The sequence below is a fragment of the Mercurialis annua genome, linkage group LG3, assembly GCF_937616625.2.
Source record: "Mercurialis annua linkage group LG3, ddMerAnnu1.2, whole genome shotgun sequence".
Classification (NCBI taxonomy): Eukaryota; Viridiplantae; Streptophyta; class Magnoliopsida; order Malpighiales; family Euphorbiaceae; genus Mercurialis; species Mercurialis annua.
In genome coordinates this window covers 63,791,168-63,806,352 of record NC_065572.1, presented here as the reverse complement: position 1 = coordinate 63,806,352, position 15,185 = coordinate 63,791,168, and the positions used below count along the sequence as shown (strand labels likewise).

Genomic DNA, 15,185 nt, shown 5'->3' with positions numbered 1-15,185 from the left:
GACGTTCCACGTCGGATTAAAATAGCTGACGTGTATATACTAGTAACTGCGGAAAGGTATGGTTACTGCTGTTAGACATGCGCTGACACATGCCCGCCACGATATTTCTACTGCTAGCTATGTAATCTCCAAATTAACCTAACTCTACAGATAAATTTACCTAAACTAAAGTATCTCTATTGCAAACCGTCAAGGGTATTATGGTCAATTGGGACAGATTTGAGAATTTGAAATGTTCAACAGAATCAAAACAGGTTAGATTGCATGAGTTCAAAATTCATCAGCAAACCCATATAAATACGCAGCAAAACTCACCATTTTTACCAAACACTTCTGCTCTGTACTACACTCACTGAGTCACTCACTAAATATGGCAGCGAGTTCAAAATTCAATCTCGCTGTTCTCATAATTCTCTCGTTAGCACTAACAGCATTTGCAGAGTGCGAGTCAAAATCCGGTCCCGGCGGCGGAGAATGTCGAAGCAAGGCGAAATCATTGAAGCTAAAGCTGATCGCAATAGCTTCAATCTTGATCACGAGCATGATCGGAGTATGTTTACCGTTGTTTTCGCATTCGGTTCCGGCATTGAAGCCTGACAAAGAATTATTCTCTATTGTTAAAGCTTTTGCGTCCGGTGTTATTCTAGCAACTGGCTATATGCATGTGTTACCTGACTCTTTTGATGACTTGACATCGGACTGTTTGCCGGAGAATCCTTGGAGGAAGTTTCCGTTCACGACTTTTGTGGCTATGTTGTCCGCTTTGGTGACGCTTATGGTGGATTCGTTTGCGATGAGTCATTATAAGAAGCTAGGTGCGAGCGGCGGTGGCAGTTATCTTCATAATCATCATCATGTTCAGGAGAAGATTGGAAATGGAGGGAGTGGTGAATTAGGGATTGTTAAGGATGAGGTGAAACCTGAAAATGAGAATGCTACTTCTGAAGTTTTGTTGAGGCATCGTGTCGTAGCTCAGGTATGATATTATTAGTAACCATGCTATTTTATTATTCGTTATTCCATGAAATATTATACATTATACTATACGGAAATGGAATTGCTGAAATGCCGAACAACTTGCATAATAGAGAAAACTCACATTTTCGGAATGCAGAAACCTAACACTCAAGTTTTCGCAATGCAGAATCATAAAACTCGAGTTTTCGCAATGCAGAAACGTAAAACTCGAGTTTTCGCAATGCGGAAACATAAAACTCGTAAACTCAAGTTCTCGCAATGCGGAAACATTAAACTCGAGTTTTCACAATGCGGAAATGTGAAACTCGAGTTTCCGGAACGTGGATGTAAAACACGAGTTTTCATGCAAAAGTATTAGTATGGTTGATAGTTGAATTTAACACTCAATGAGTTTGTTACTGAAAAGTAAGTCAAGTTTTTGTATGAAAATGCAGGTATTAGAACTTGGAATTGTAGTACACTCGGTTGTGATTGGTTTGTCAATGGGAGCATCAGATAACCAATGCACAATAAGACCACTTATAGCAGCTCTCTGCTTCCATCAACTCTTTGAAGGAATGGGTCTCGGAGGCTGCATTCTACAGGTTAATCAATTAAAAATTCAAACCCTTCAACTACAAAGTTTGATTATTATTGTCATAATTACTCATCACTAATACTATACATAAATGTGAATATGAACAGGCTGAGTATGGAACGAGGATGAAGGCAATAATGGTATTTTTCTTCTCAGCAACTACACCATTTGGAATTGCACTAGGCATTGGGTTGTCGAATATATACAGTGAGAACAGTCCAACTGCTCTGATTGTGGTGGGATTATTGAATGCTTCATCAGCAGGATTACTGAATTATATGGCATTGGTTGATCTGTTAGCAGCTGATTTTATGGGGCCTAAGTTGCAGCAGAATGTTAAGCTTCAGATAAAAGCTTATCTTGCAGTTTTACTAGGGGTTGGAGGCATGTCTCTCATGGCTAAATGGGCTTAGGCTGGCAGAGGAGAGCTGCGCAATTTTGTAAAATGTAGGAACGTTGTTAGTTGATTGGTCTATGAGGCACGCAAACAAAATTCAATGAAATTTCATTTTTCTTCAAAGTTGAGCAATCTAAATTATTTATGACTTGAATATCTATTTCCCCTTCAATCTATACACCATGGGCAATTGACATCAAGATTAACAATTTTGTTGATTAGATTTAGGGCCTTCAAATGTATAGATTCTAGAAACTAACTATGGAGGCTTATTGATCAAAAGTGAACTAGTTGACATGAAATTAACAATTTCATGCTCATAGAAAAATTAATTTTAATTTTTTTTCTTTCAAAAAAAAGTATAAATTTAAGAATGCAAAATATTCTTTTTATTTGCAAATAATTTTTATTTCACCAAAAAGAAAATTTATTAAAGAGAAATGTTGAAGAGGCTATAAATAAATTTATATTACAAACATAATACAACGAGAATTTAAAAGATATTGTTTAATATAGAGAAGATAGATTAGGTCATTAAACACTAGTAAGCACAAAATTGTTCACAAGACTAGAAGCAACAATAAATCTTCTTCATCTTTCTTTTATTATTAGGCTTAACTCAAAAAAGAACATATAATTTCACAGTTTTATTTATTTGGTTTCTTTTTTAGAATTTATTATTCAAAATGTGTCTATACTATTTATTTATTTTTATTAAATTGTTCCTTTTAAAGATATAAATTATGAACATGTCATGTAGTTGTTGTTAAGCAACACAATTGTTAACACGTCATATTTTACGTTATTAACAATTTTCGTGTAAAAAAATAAAATATTTGTAGTTTAAATAATTAAATCTTTTGGTCCTTTTTTTAAAATTATCCAATAAAACTATATACAAGTGAGTTAGGTGGATATTAATTCGGTCTAAGACACATTTTAAAGTGGGTGTAATGCACGCCTTTTTCCATTAAAAAGTATAATAATTTAAGATATATACAAAAGTTAGATAAAAATTAGAAATTAAAAAAAATGATTATTTTTTAAATACTTGTTTTGGGTAAAGTATTTATAACATTTTAGCCCATCTTTTTCTCTTATCATATGTTACCTAATAAGTTAACTTATTTACCAAAAATACTCATTATATAAAGAAATATTATCTCATTTTAGGTTAAAATTTTACATAACCACCTTTTTTTCTCTCTCTTCTCTCTTTTCTTCTCTCTTCTTTTCTTCTTCTTTTTCATTTGATTTTCAGTTTATCTCCTCCGATTACTTTTCTGTTCGTCTTTCCAGTCGCGCTTTCGTTCGTCTACTTCCGATGAATTTCTCATCATTTCTGGTCGTTTTTCCGTTCGTCTGTTCCGTTCGTGCTAGTTTGTTCGTCTTTTCCGTTCGCACTATGGATTTCTCGACTCGTTTTTAGATTTGTGTAATTTTTTAGATTTTTTATAATGATTTAAATATTTTATAAATAAATTATTGTAAATCTATAATTTTTTGTTCATAAAATTGTTCTATTATTCATATAATTATTTATTTTGTCTTTTCTTATTCATAGATTTGTTTATTACTACTGATTTTGTAAAGAAAATATTGATTTATGGTGCATTTGTAATAATTTTATAATATCTTTACGTATTAGTGTATTTTTGGTGTATTAATAGTGTATTTCAGCCGTTTTTTAGTATATTTATGATGCATTTACAGTGTTTATGATGTATTTGCAGTGTTTATGGTGCATTTACAGTGTTCATGGTGCATTTGCAGTGTTTATGGTGTATTTGCAGTGTTTATGGTGTATTTACAGTGTTTATGGTGTATTTGCAGTGTTTCATGGTATAAACCACAAAAAAACTACAAAATGTCATAAATACACTACTTATACACCACTTATAACTACTTATACACTATATATATACTAATTTTACACTATATAAACACCATAAAACAATGTATATACACTATTGTTACACTATAAAAAATAAAATAAAAAATTCCAGGAAAAAAATCTATAAAAAATAAAAATTAACACTATATATACACTAATCTTACACTCATATAAAAAAATTGTTGACCGAACTGAAAAAACCGAAAATCAAAATTGAAAACCGAAAAAGGTATTTATAAAATTAAAAAAAAAAGTATTTTTCGTAAATAAAAAATGTCAGAAAAGAAAAGTCAAAACTTATAATGTAAAGTTGTAAATAAAATGCCAAAATATGTATTTTAGAAAATTACCATATTAAAAAAATCTAGATAATAAAAAAATTAAATACAACAACCTTGATATGAATTTTGGCCTTATTATTATAGACAACCTTGATATTGTGGTCATTACATGTTTTATATAGGGGTGGGCATTTTATTCGATTCAAAATCAAACCAACAATTCTTTAACCGAATTAATTATTTGATCGAATAGTTAAAATCGAACCGACCAAATAAAAAATATTAACCGCAAACTAAACGGGCTGAATAAAAAAAGAAAAAGAATTCAAAACCGAACCAACTGAAATAGGTCGGTTAATTCGGTCAAAACCGACAAAAATATTACAAATAAATTCATAAAATCTAAAAACATTCAATTTTTTGGTTAATTTGGTCGGTTCTATTAATTTAAAATTCAAACTGAACCAATAATCACAAAACAAAACTTTTATATTAAAATCAAATCAAAACCGAATTTAAATTTTTAACCGAATCAAACGGCCAAAAAATAGTCAATTCGGTCAGTTAATTTTTTATCGGAAGTCGGTTAATTTAGATGATCGGTTTTTTCTCTCACCCTAATCTAATATCTATATAATAAAACTGGGTCCAAAATCACTGTACATTGTACAGTAATTTTGGCCTCATATTCCATTAATGCCCCTTTCTTTTCCCCCTTATTTTTAGATTATGCCCTAGCTCATAAAAATAAAAAAATCTATTTATACCCTTACCATTTCCTCCTTATTTCTATAATGCCCCTCTCTTTTCCCCTTTATTTCTAGATTATGTCCTAACTCACAAAAATAAAAGAAAAATTCATTTATGCCTTTACCATTTCCTCCTCATTTCTAGGCCATGCCCCTTTTCTAAAAATTATTGTTTTGTTAAATATTCGTTTAAACAGACAAAACTAGCCCCGTCTTCAAATTATTTCTACGATTATCATCAATATATCATCACCCATTCATCTTCGTCTACTTTCAATCCACCATCCATAAATCTCATCTTCTTTCCTTTTTAAAATCCATTTGTTCCAGTCTCAAAACAAAATAAACTTATTTTTTATTATACTTTTTTTTAAATCTGTTAATATAAAAATTTAAAATATAATTTATTTTCTATTAAAATTTCTAGCTTTGCTCTTATTTAAGCGCTAAATCAATTTTTTATTTCAATCAAAATTTATAGAAAACCAGTTAGTTTGGATGAAAAAAATTAAAGAGATAGAAGGTACTATGTGCATCCGATCAAAAAAGAAAACTACAAAAAACATACATAAACTTAATTTTTGTTATGCAAAAAGTTAAATGACATAAATGATGGTATGCATTACATGAATGGAATGATTTTTATCCAATTGTAAATTTATTGTTTCTATATGTATAATTTCAATTCACTATATTTTTCAATAATTTTTATTATTAAATTAATATTTTTCTATTGCTTATTGGAACATCACTAGATAAAGTATTGTTTATCAAAAGTAATCCTTCTCGAGGGTCTCTGCAAAAGGATAGTCCACCGGCTGTGATGTTTTAACTAATTTGTTGTGTGTAGTTCTTATATCGTATTATCAAAATTTTCTAATATTTACTAATACTCAAATAGTGCAATAAATTAATTGGGTTATCAATTACCAAAGCATATTATTCAATTGTTTTATTCAAATTGTTATCTGTTTTATTATTATTATTATTTTTGTCAAAGGCTAAAATATTTTTTTTATTAAAAAATATAAATTCCGAAGCGTAGGGAGGATTTCGTACTAGTTTTATATATATGTATGTCTAATTTGAGGAGAGAATACAAACAAAAGCAAACCTATCCCATTAAAAATTGGAGACCACCAAACAAAGGAGACCTTGTCTCAAACTCTCAATTTTTTATCTATTAAAAGATCTAATCATTACCACTAATGACTATTTACATATGGCCTTGGTTTGTTTTCTGTGAACTTGCACTTGTACATGATATTTTAGAGCAGGACCGATTTTTGGATCATTTCTTTTTTCAGTATATGGTCAACACAAAGCAAATGAAGAAATGATTCAATGTAGAAAAAAACTACAAAAATCATCCTAAAATGATTCTACAATTTCCCACATGAGATCCAAATTCACTATGTTTATTACCATTTATAACTCACTTAATTGGCAATTTATTGCTCAAACTTATAAGTGATGATCGATTAGTACAAATTTTAACATTATGGTCAATTTAACATTGAAATTTGCTTTTTTAATCAATTCATAGGGTTTTTACACCTGATTCAACGCATGTTATTCACTATTAAACTTAAACGGCTATTTACCCCCCTCAATTCACAAATTTACAAGAGATGTTCAGTTTGCAAAAAAATTATGGATAATTTAAATAATATCTTTAAAAAATTAAAATTAATTTTTTGTCAAATAATTTTAAATAATAATATAATATGAATGATGTGTCACTTATTTATTGGTTAATAATAACTTACACCTCAGCAAATTACATTAATGAATGAGTGTTACGTCAGCACCATGTATGAATTTGAAGAAAAAAAATGAAAGTTGGTATATCTCAATGAGAGTTTTTAAAAAACGTGATTAAATTGAGAAAATGTGTAAAGTTAGTGAATTTTTATGAGATTATCCCTTTTTTAATTATATTTCTAGTTTTTGTTTGTGAAATGAAAATTTATTGATGATTCGTCATTTATATCTGTGATGGTCATCCCTAGTGCACTTTTCTATTTATCAATGTTTATGAAACTAGTTTTATATAATATGTATATTGACAATGCATGGATGGTATATAAATAGTTTTATTTGTATATTTTTAAGATGCATTATTAGCATTTTTTAATAATCTAGTAATATATTGTTCGTATACTTTTAGAATATTTTTAATATACATTGTTCATATATTTTTAGTATACTTTTAATTTTCATTATTCATATATTTTCAATGTACTTTTAATATTATCCGTATTGTTTTAGTATATTTTTAATATATATTATTCGTATATTTTTAGTATTAATTTTATGATAAATTGTTTGTATACTTTCAATATTACTTTTAATAAAACATTCTTCGTATTTTTAGTATACTTGTTGTATATTTTTTAATATACATTGTTCGTATATTTTAAGTATACTTCTAACATAAATTGTTCGTATACTTTTAGTATATTTTTAGTATATTTTTATTATATTGTTCATATATTTTTACTATTAAATTTAAGATAGATTGCTCGTATACTTAATGTATTACTTTAATAAACATTGTTCGTATACTTTTTTGTATACTTTTTTTATAAAAATGCTAGGCCAAAAGAAAGACCAATTTTAAACTAATTCAATCTTTTGCTCGCGAGTACAAAGGTGATATTTTAGTGTTCTCGGCGAGCAGAATGCATATGACATTATGGAATTTGCCTTCTCAACGGTGTTTGACCTGTAAAATAAAGTAGATGGTTGATCGGACGGGGGTTGTCCGATGACCGCTCCGATGCTTAAGTCAGTAGTGAGCTTAAGAGATTATTGTTGCGTAATGTAATTTTGTATGTGTAGGCATACCTAAAGTCCTTTTATAGTGATCATGGAGGAATACCTTGTAAAGTTGAAATAGGAAAGTAATTCTTATTCAGTTGTATAAATCCAAATAGGAAAGAGATTCAAATTGAGCAAGAGTCCTGTTTATGAACGACTCGTAAATAGGATTGCACTCCTAAATAAGAATACGTTTCCAAGTAGAAAAGCGATTCTGAAATCCAGGTCTTCTAGAACCTTTATGGTAAATGAATCATACACGTATAAATCGAGATCTGGTGCAAGACACGTTAGATATGGTTACTGAGATTTATCAGATCCTATTAGATTCGGTCACTCTTAAGGTTGGGCGAATCCTCTTAGATTACCTTTGACAGACGAGCCCTTTGTGACTTGGCTACAACTCGTTTAGGAGAGTCTTTGTATTCACTCTGACGGGCGAACCCCTCGTGACTCAGTTTGTTATTATTCTTCTGGAATTTGGTTTTCATTTTTGCCCCCCCCCCCCCCCGCGCAAGTGAACTAATGTTTTTATATTTATGCATTGCTTGATTTTAGCTTTATCATCCTCTTTTGAGGATGAGCAAGATCTGCTCATCCTCAAAAGAGGATGAGCAAGTTCTGCTCATCCTCAAAAGAGGATGAGCAAGTTCTGCTCATCCTCAAAAGAGGATGAGCAGTTATGCTCATCCTCTTTTGAGGATGAACAAAATGAGGATGAACAACTGTTCATCCTCTCAAAGAGGATTAAGAAAAATAAAAAAAAATTGAATGGGACGGTTGCGGCGATGGATTCGGTACTCGGCGGCGATTTTAAAATTAATTCGTTTTTTTTTTCAATTAGGTTTCATTAGTGTTTTATTACAATTAATTAGAAAGAAAATTAATTAGGTTTTTTTTAGAGGTTTTTAAGTGAAGAAGAGGGTGAGAATGATTAAAAAGGTTCATTAGTATAAATTTGGTAAGTCTTTTAAAAATTAAGAATGTTTTCAAACTTTTTTTTTATGTGCCACGTCATCATTTAACAGAGATTTTGGACGGAGGGGTTTTTTTTTATAATCCTCTTTAAGAGGATGAACTGTTCATCCTCTTTTGAGGATGAGTAGATCTTGCTCATCCTCAAAAGAGGATGAACAGTTCGTTCATCCTCTTTTGAGGATAAGCAAGATCTGCTCATCCTCAAAAGAGGATGAGCAGAACTTGCTCATCCTCTGCTCATCCTCTTTTGAGGATGAACAACTGTTCCTCCTCTCAAAAAGGATTAAGAAAAATAAAAAAAATTGAATGGGACGGTTGCGGCGGGTTACGACTGTAATACCCCAAAATATTTAAGTATTTAATTTGGACCACGTGTCCAGTGTTGCATCGCCGGAGTAGCGATATCGAAAGGATTTCCGAGAAATTAAGATAAGTATAAAAATTTTAGCAGGACGGTTTTGAAAAAGATTATTGCGAGAAATTTAATATTATATTTCAATTCTAAAGTTAGAATTGGAATTAGAAGGACAAATGTTAAGAAAAGCTCGAAATAAGGTACATGGACTAAAGTGGTAATTTAGCCACTACGACTTAAAATGGAAGTTATTTCGCCAAGGTCCGCGAAATGTTTTATAGTATATGTGGTAAAAGTTTCGGGTCAATCGGAGACCTTTTAAAATTTGGACGCGGATACGTTTTGGGCTAAATTGCAACTTTTGAAAAGTTCAAGGGCCAAAATGTAAATTAGCCAAATAAGTCTCGAGAATAGCAATTCAAAGATTATTGACGGAAAAATAATAATTATGAATTAAGTATTATTTATTGGATATAAATAATACGTACGGAATTGAGTTAAAAAGGATAATTTAACCGTTAGGTTAAATTAGAAAGTTTAAAAGAGAAATGGTTAAAGTTAAACAATTGAAGGGTTAAACTGGCTAATTAGCCAAGATATATGTAAAAGAAATGAAGAATCAGATGAGGAAAGGAAGGTTACAGAAAGAACGAGGGAAATATGACAATCGACTTCGATCCGCCGCGGTTTCGCCGTTTCTCGTCCAAATCGCGAGTTCTTTATATCGATTCGTCCAGAATTCGATTCTCTATCATCGTTAAGCTTCAAATCGAGGTAAGCTTGACATTTTTATTGTGAGAATTAGTAAATTAGGGTTATATCGTTTTAACGAATTAAACGAATTGTAATCGCGTTTCTATAGTCGTATTTGGTGAGATTCGAATTGGGTTATATGCTAAAATGAAGTGGAAGCATGTCGGGAGTGCCGGAAAGCGGCGAATTGCCCGGAAAATGACTTTTTCGGGGGCTGTCAAGGGTGTGCGTTCGCACACATTGAGTGTGCGTTCGCACACTTAAGTAAAGAAGAGGGTTAGAATGATTAAAAAGGTTCATTAGTATAAATTTGGTAAGTCTTTTAAAAATTAAGAATGTTTTCAAACTTTTTCCTTATGTGCCACGTCATCATTTAACGGAGATTTTGGACGGAGGGGGTTTTTTTTTCGAAAAAAACATGGAGTGGTCGATTTGAGCTAGAAAAAAGTAAAAGGGATGTCTTGTACTTTCTTGAAAAGTTCAGGGGTTTTTTTTGTACCTTCGGCCATTTAAGTAAAATATATGTTTAATTACTTTAAATTTCAATTTCAATATACCTCATTTTTGTTAATTTGTAATAAACTATTTTTTTCCGAATAATTACACGCATTTAATTTCTCCATGATTTTCTTTTAATTCAAAATTTACTAAGTGATTATTATTTATAGGGTTAATTGCAAATTAATACACAAACTTTACCCTAATTTGCAATTATAACACGAACTTTAAAACTTGGCAAATTGGTACACCGATTTTCATTTTTTGGCGAATTGATACACCGGACTGGAAAAACACTAACGTGGACATTGTCATATACAGCCACGTGTTGTTGTATGATTGGTCGGTGTATCAATTTGCCAAAAAAATAAAAGTTGATATATTAAATTGCCAAGTTTGAAAGTTCGTGTGGTAATTGCAAATTAAGATAAAGTTCGTGTATTAATTTGCATATATAATATCTTTATATTCAACAATTAAAAATTAAAAGAATAATACTAACTAATTTTTTTAGAGTATTTTAATTTTAATCAGTTAAATATATGTTAATAATGAAAAAAATAGTATGTAAGTTATAAATAAAAAAAAGAGAACAAATAAGAGTAAAGTAATTAAGTTATATAAATAAATTAAAAAAAACAAGTGGGAATTAATTTGTAACCTACAAGCACAAATATTTAGAGGTAAATTTTTTATCTGATTATTTTTATTTTCTAACGCTAGATCGGTCCGGCGCTGAAAGATAATAGAATTAGAATGTATGAATAAGAAATTATCTATAAAGAAAGGTATAAGCTCTCCACTTATTTAACCAGAAAAGGTCATATAAAAATAATATGTCTAAGTCTAACAGGGTAAAAACATAATCTAATGGAGAACATATATAAGTGCATAATATTTTTGAATATCCGTTGTGCATTATTAGAGAGAGGAAACTAAATTGACCCAAATCAAAATGGGAGATCAAGAAATGGTCTTGTATTGGATGTGAGTTGAAGGAAAGTAGCAAATTATACATGATTATGGGCACATAATCACATGATCAGGGTGGCACAAAATCACGGCGGAATCAACGGCAGATGAGTGGCCACAATGGCGGGACATGGAAGGGCCTTCCCCTCTTAAAAGTATTTAGTTTATATAAAAAATAAATTATATTTAGCAGTCCAATTTTTAAAAATTACTTTTGTAGATGATATGTATATTGTGGCTCGCCCTTTTTAATATAGAATTTCTAACGTTGTCATTAAATGGTTGTATGCAGTGTTTTAAAAATGGATCAGGCCGGTCAATCGAACCTGTTAAATTGGAAAGCGGCTAGTGAACCATTTAAAAAATTGCAAAAAAATCGGATTTGAGTTGAACTGGATCGAAAAGAATCGAACTGGAGGAACCAGAATAACCTGGTAGTTAAACCGTTGGTTGAACCGACAATTAGAATTAGCAATGGAAAAAATTCATCTCTTAATATCCAAAATTCGTTGCTAAAATAATATTTTTTTTAAAATAAATTTGATTGAACTGACGGTTGCCGGTTAAACCAGAAATCGGTGGCCTTATCAATTTGATCACCAGTTCGGTTTTTAGACACTGGTCGTACGTCACTCGTTGATTGTTTTTATCTTCCTAACTATTTAAATATTAGTACTCTATTACTATTTTTATTTTCTTTCTTCAATCGTTATATATATAAAATTATAATCACACCAAAACTTTTGATATGGTGTGATATCTTTTCTCATATAACGGTGACTAAAAATACAACTTCTATAAGTATAAATAATGAGATTGTAGTGTATAAGATCAAATTCACATAGATAATTATTCAACTATTATTTCAATTAATTATAGCAAAAGACAATTATGAATTTAAAGATATAATTTAACCTATCAAAAGAAAAGATTAATTAGAGATGAAATGATAATAAAGAATATTATAGTTTCAGAATTTTACCATATAGTTATTGTTAGATTCAAAATTGCTTATATTTAAATGGAAGTATTCTAAGATGTTTAAATATTCTCGTGAATCAAGAAAGTATGATCAATTAAAATGAATTTGATTTTTCAATCTAAACACTAGTTTAATCAAATGATAAAGAACCATCTCAGGAGTTCTAAACCTGAATTTCAGGGATGGCTCCTTTCGATTGTGGAGCTAATCAGCTAACCGGAACATATGTGCCATAAATAAAATTCTTAAGCATGTCTATATTTTGAGATATTATACAAATTAATTTTAGACCCAAATTCATGTTTCACCTTTCAATACATGACACGAATTTTAAATAAAATTCAATTGGTAGCCAATAAATCGAAACAAAAACTAATTACTGAAATTAGGTATTAAATAATCTTTTGATAATATAAAAATCAATTACATCCCATAATTAAATTACATTCGTCACCCAAATATGAGAATTTAATTACACTTAGTATGAATGTGATAAATAAAAATAAAATTAAAAGCGATATTAGGTTGGATCAATTGTCGTTTTCATTTCTCCTTTGAATTTTTTTAAAAATTTACTCTCATATTGCCGAAAGTTATCTTTCTCTCCCTTGTAGCTATTTTCAAGTTCTTTACGACGAGTAATTTTTGAACCCCTATTAGCTAAACAAATTTGCCTTTATAGGTTAAAGTTTAATTTACAAAAAAAGATTTTAAATTTAATGGAAGAAACCCTGAAAAAGGCTAAAGTTGCATGTTGATCGGACCACATGACTCATAAAGCGGGCAGATTCGGTTAGTATATCAAATTTTTTTGTTGTGGGTTAGGTTCGGTTCATAGGCCAGGTTGGCTCATTTTCTTCACTTTTGACAAATTCATTGAGCACTCATTGATCAAAAATTTAATCAAAACAGAAGTTGAATTATATACCTCCGAATAACTTAATTTTTAATTTATTAGAAATATATGAATGTCTAATTTAATTCTACTTTCTTGCTTATGGCCTGTTTGGTTCAGCTGTTTCTTATAACTGATAGCTGTTAGCTATTGCTGATAGCTGTTAGCTGATAGCTGATAGACCATACATGTTTGGTCATATATGTTTGGTGAGATTTGATTACCTGTTGCTGTTTATATATAAAATGACTGTAAAAAGCATATTTTTGTTTTTATTTATTAAACTATAAATATATTATATTATATAATATTTAATAAAAATATTAATAATTATTGTTTTATAAGAGTAATATTTAATTTAAATTTATTTAAAGATTTTTTTTGATAAATTTATGATTTATTTTAAAAATTATTATATTATAGTTGTTTCAATATAAATAAAATATTTTTATGTAATTTATAAACAATTAGAGTATTTAAAAATAATTTAAATAATTTTATATATTAAAAAAAGAATATATTTTAATAGGGGTAATTTTATCTAAATTATTAAAAAAACTGAAACAGCTATCAGCTGTTGGCAAAAAACTCCAAAATGGAGCTTTTCAAACACCAGCTGTTGAAGGTTCAAAAAGCTGCAAAAAAACTCCTAAAATAATCTCACCAAACGCTTTGTTGAAATTTTTTTAAAAATAAAAATTAAAAAAGTGCCACTAAAAAGATGAACCAAACACCGCCTTAAGAGCTCTAAGATATAAAAATATCATAAATGCGTAAAAGTTGAATTTGTCATAATTACTCTGAATTGGTCCTCATTACTCCTAATTCACACGGGATTATTCGTAAACATTAAATAATGAAAAAATGTAATTTAATTGTTGATAAACATAATCTTTAAGTAATTAATTGTAATTAAATGTATTTATTTTTTAAATTTAATTTTATCACTGCGTCAGTATATAAATGTTAATAATAAAGTTTAATCTTCAAAAACCCTCCACCTTTTAGTCTCTTTTATCCTGACGTTGCAATTTTATCATCTGCACCCTAATTCGCACATTTGGATTTCAATTTCACTCTCAAAATGAAATTGGACTCTTTTTCACCCGGAAAAAATTCATATAAACTCTTATTTTCATATAAAGGACACGTCGAGCATCAAAGATCAGCCCCTTATCTCTGTGTTTTCACATCGAGAATTCTTTGCAGATGAAGAGATGTCAAAGGGGAAGTACTTGTTTGAACTCTTTTCCATACAAAAAGCTAAAAATGGATGATTTATTTTTATTTTTTCTAAATGGAGAAGAGATCAATTTAGTACTTGAGGATGGAATTGAAAACCAAAGGTGCAAATTAGGGTGCAACTGACAAAATTGCAACGTGTATTTGAAAAGGGGTTAAAAAGTGGAGGGTTTTTTTTGGTGATTAGGCCTAATAATAATGAAAAAAAATTACAATTATTTTGTTTATTTAACCATTAGATGGATATGATAAAAAAATCATTCAATCGTAATAAATGAACCAAATAAAATTTAATTTGTAAAAAACAAAATGACCATAGAAAACCCATAATAATGGAGATGGAAAAAGCTTAGAAGTTGACATGAAAATGCTTACGAAAGCTTATAAATATTTGGTTAGGTTCAAAGATGAGCATGATTAGTGAAGCATCGTGCATTTTCCACATTGCCTCATCTTAGCCTGTGTCGAGTGTATGGCTTCTCTTTTTTCTGCAATAAACAATTTGGTGGGACAAACCCAAATAAACCAAACGCTACAGTTGTATGTATTTTGTGACTTCTTGGTGAACCAATTTTAAGTGCCCATTAACTATTATATATCTCTAATAATACAACCCTTCTCACATATCGACTCCCCAAAATTTTGGTAAATTTCATCTTCACTCCCTACACCTTTTAATTAATATTATATATTAACTCCAAATAGAGAAATAAATAGCTAAAAGGAAAAAAATTTAGTCCAAAATAAGTAAAAAATTTAAAAACAATAACTATAGGTATATACAGAAATAACTATTTAAAAATAAGAAGAA

At 29.6% G+C, this 15,185-nt stretch overlaps 1 protein-coding gene across 1 annotated transcript; it reads left to right on the top strand.

Annotated features, from left to right (window-relative positions):
- Positions 1-313: 313 nt before the first annotated feature.
- Positions 314-2,075, top strand: LOC126671740 (fe(2+) transport protein 1-like). The gene is made up of 3 exons (XM_050365528.2): positions 314-976; positions 1,413-1,562; positions 1,663-2,075. The coding sequence occupies exons 1-3, from the start codon at positions 371-373 to the stop codon at positions 1,966-1,968; spliced, it is 1,062 nt and encodes a 353-aa protein (XP_050221485.1). The 5' UTR covers positions 314-370; the 3' UTR covers positions 1,969-2,075.
- Positions 2,076-15,185: the final 13,110 nt, after the last annotated feature.

Excerpts from the sequence above, each read along its gene's own strand:
- LOC126671740 (XM_050365528.2), top strand. The coding sequence starts at position 371 with ATGGCAGCGAGTTCAAAATTCAATCTCGCTGTTCTCATAATTCTCTCG. Across the intron at positions 977-1,412 it reads GGCATCGTGTCGTAGCTCAG|GTATTAGAACTTGGAATTGT; the intron begins GTATGATATTAT and ends ATGAAAATGCAG. Across the intron at positions 1,563-1,662 it reads TCGGAGGCTGCATTCTACAG|GCTGAGTATGGAACGAGGAT; the intron begins GTTAATCAATTA and ends GAATATGAACAG.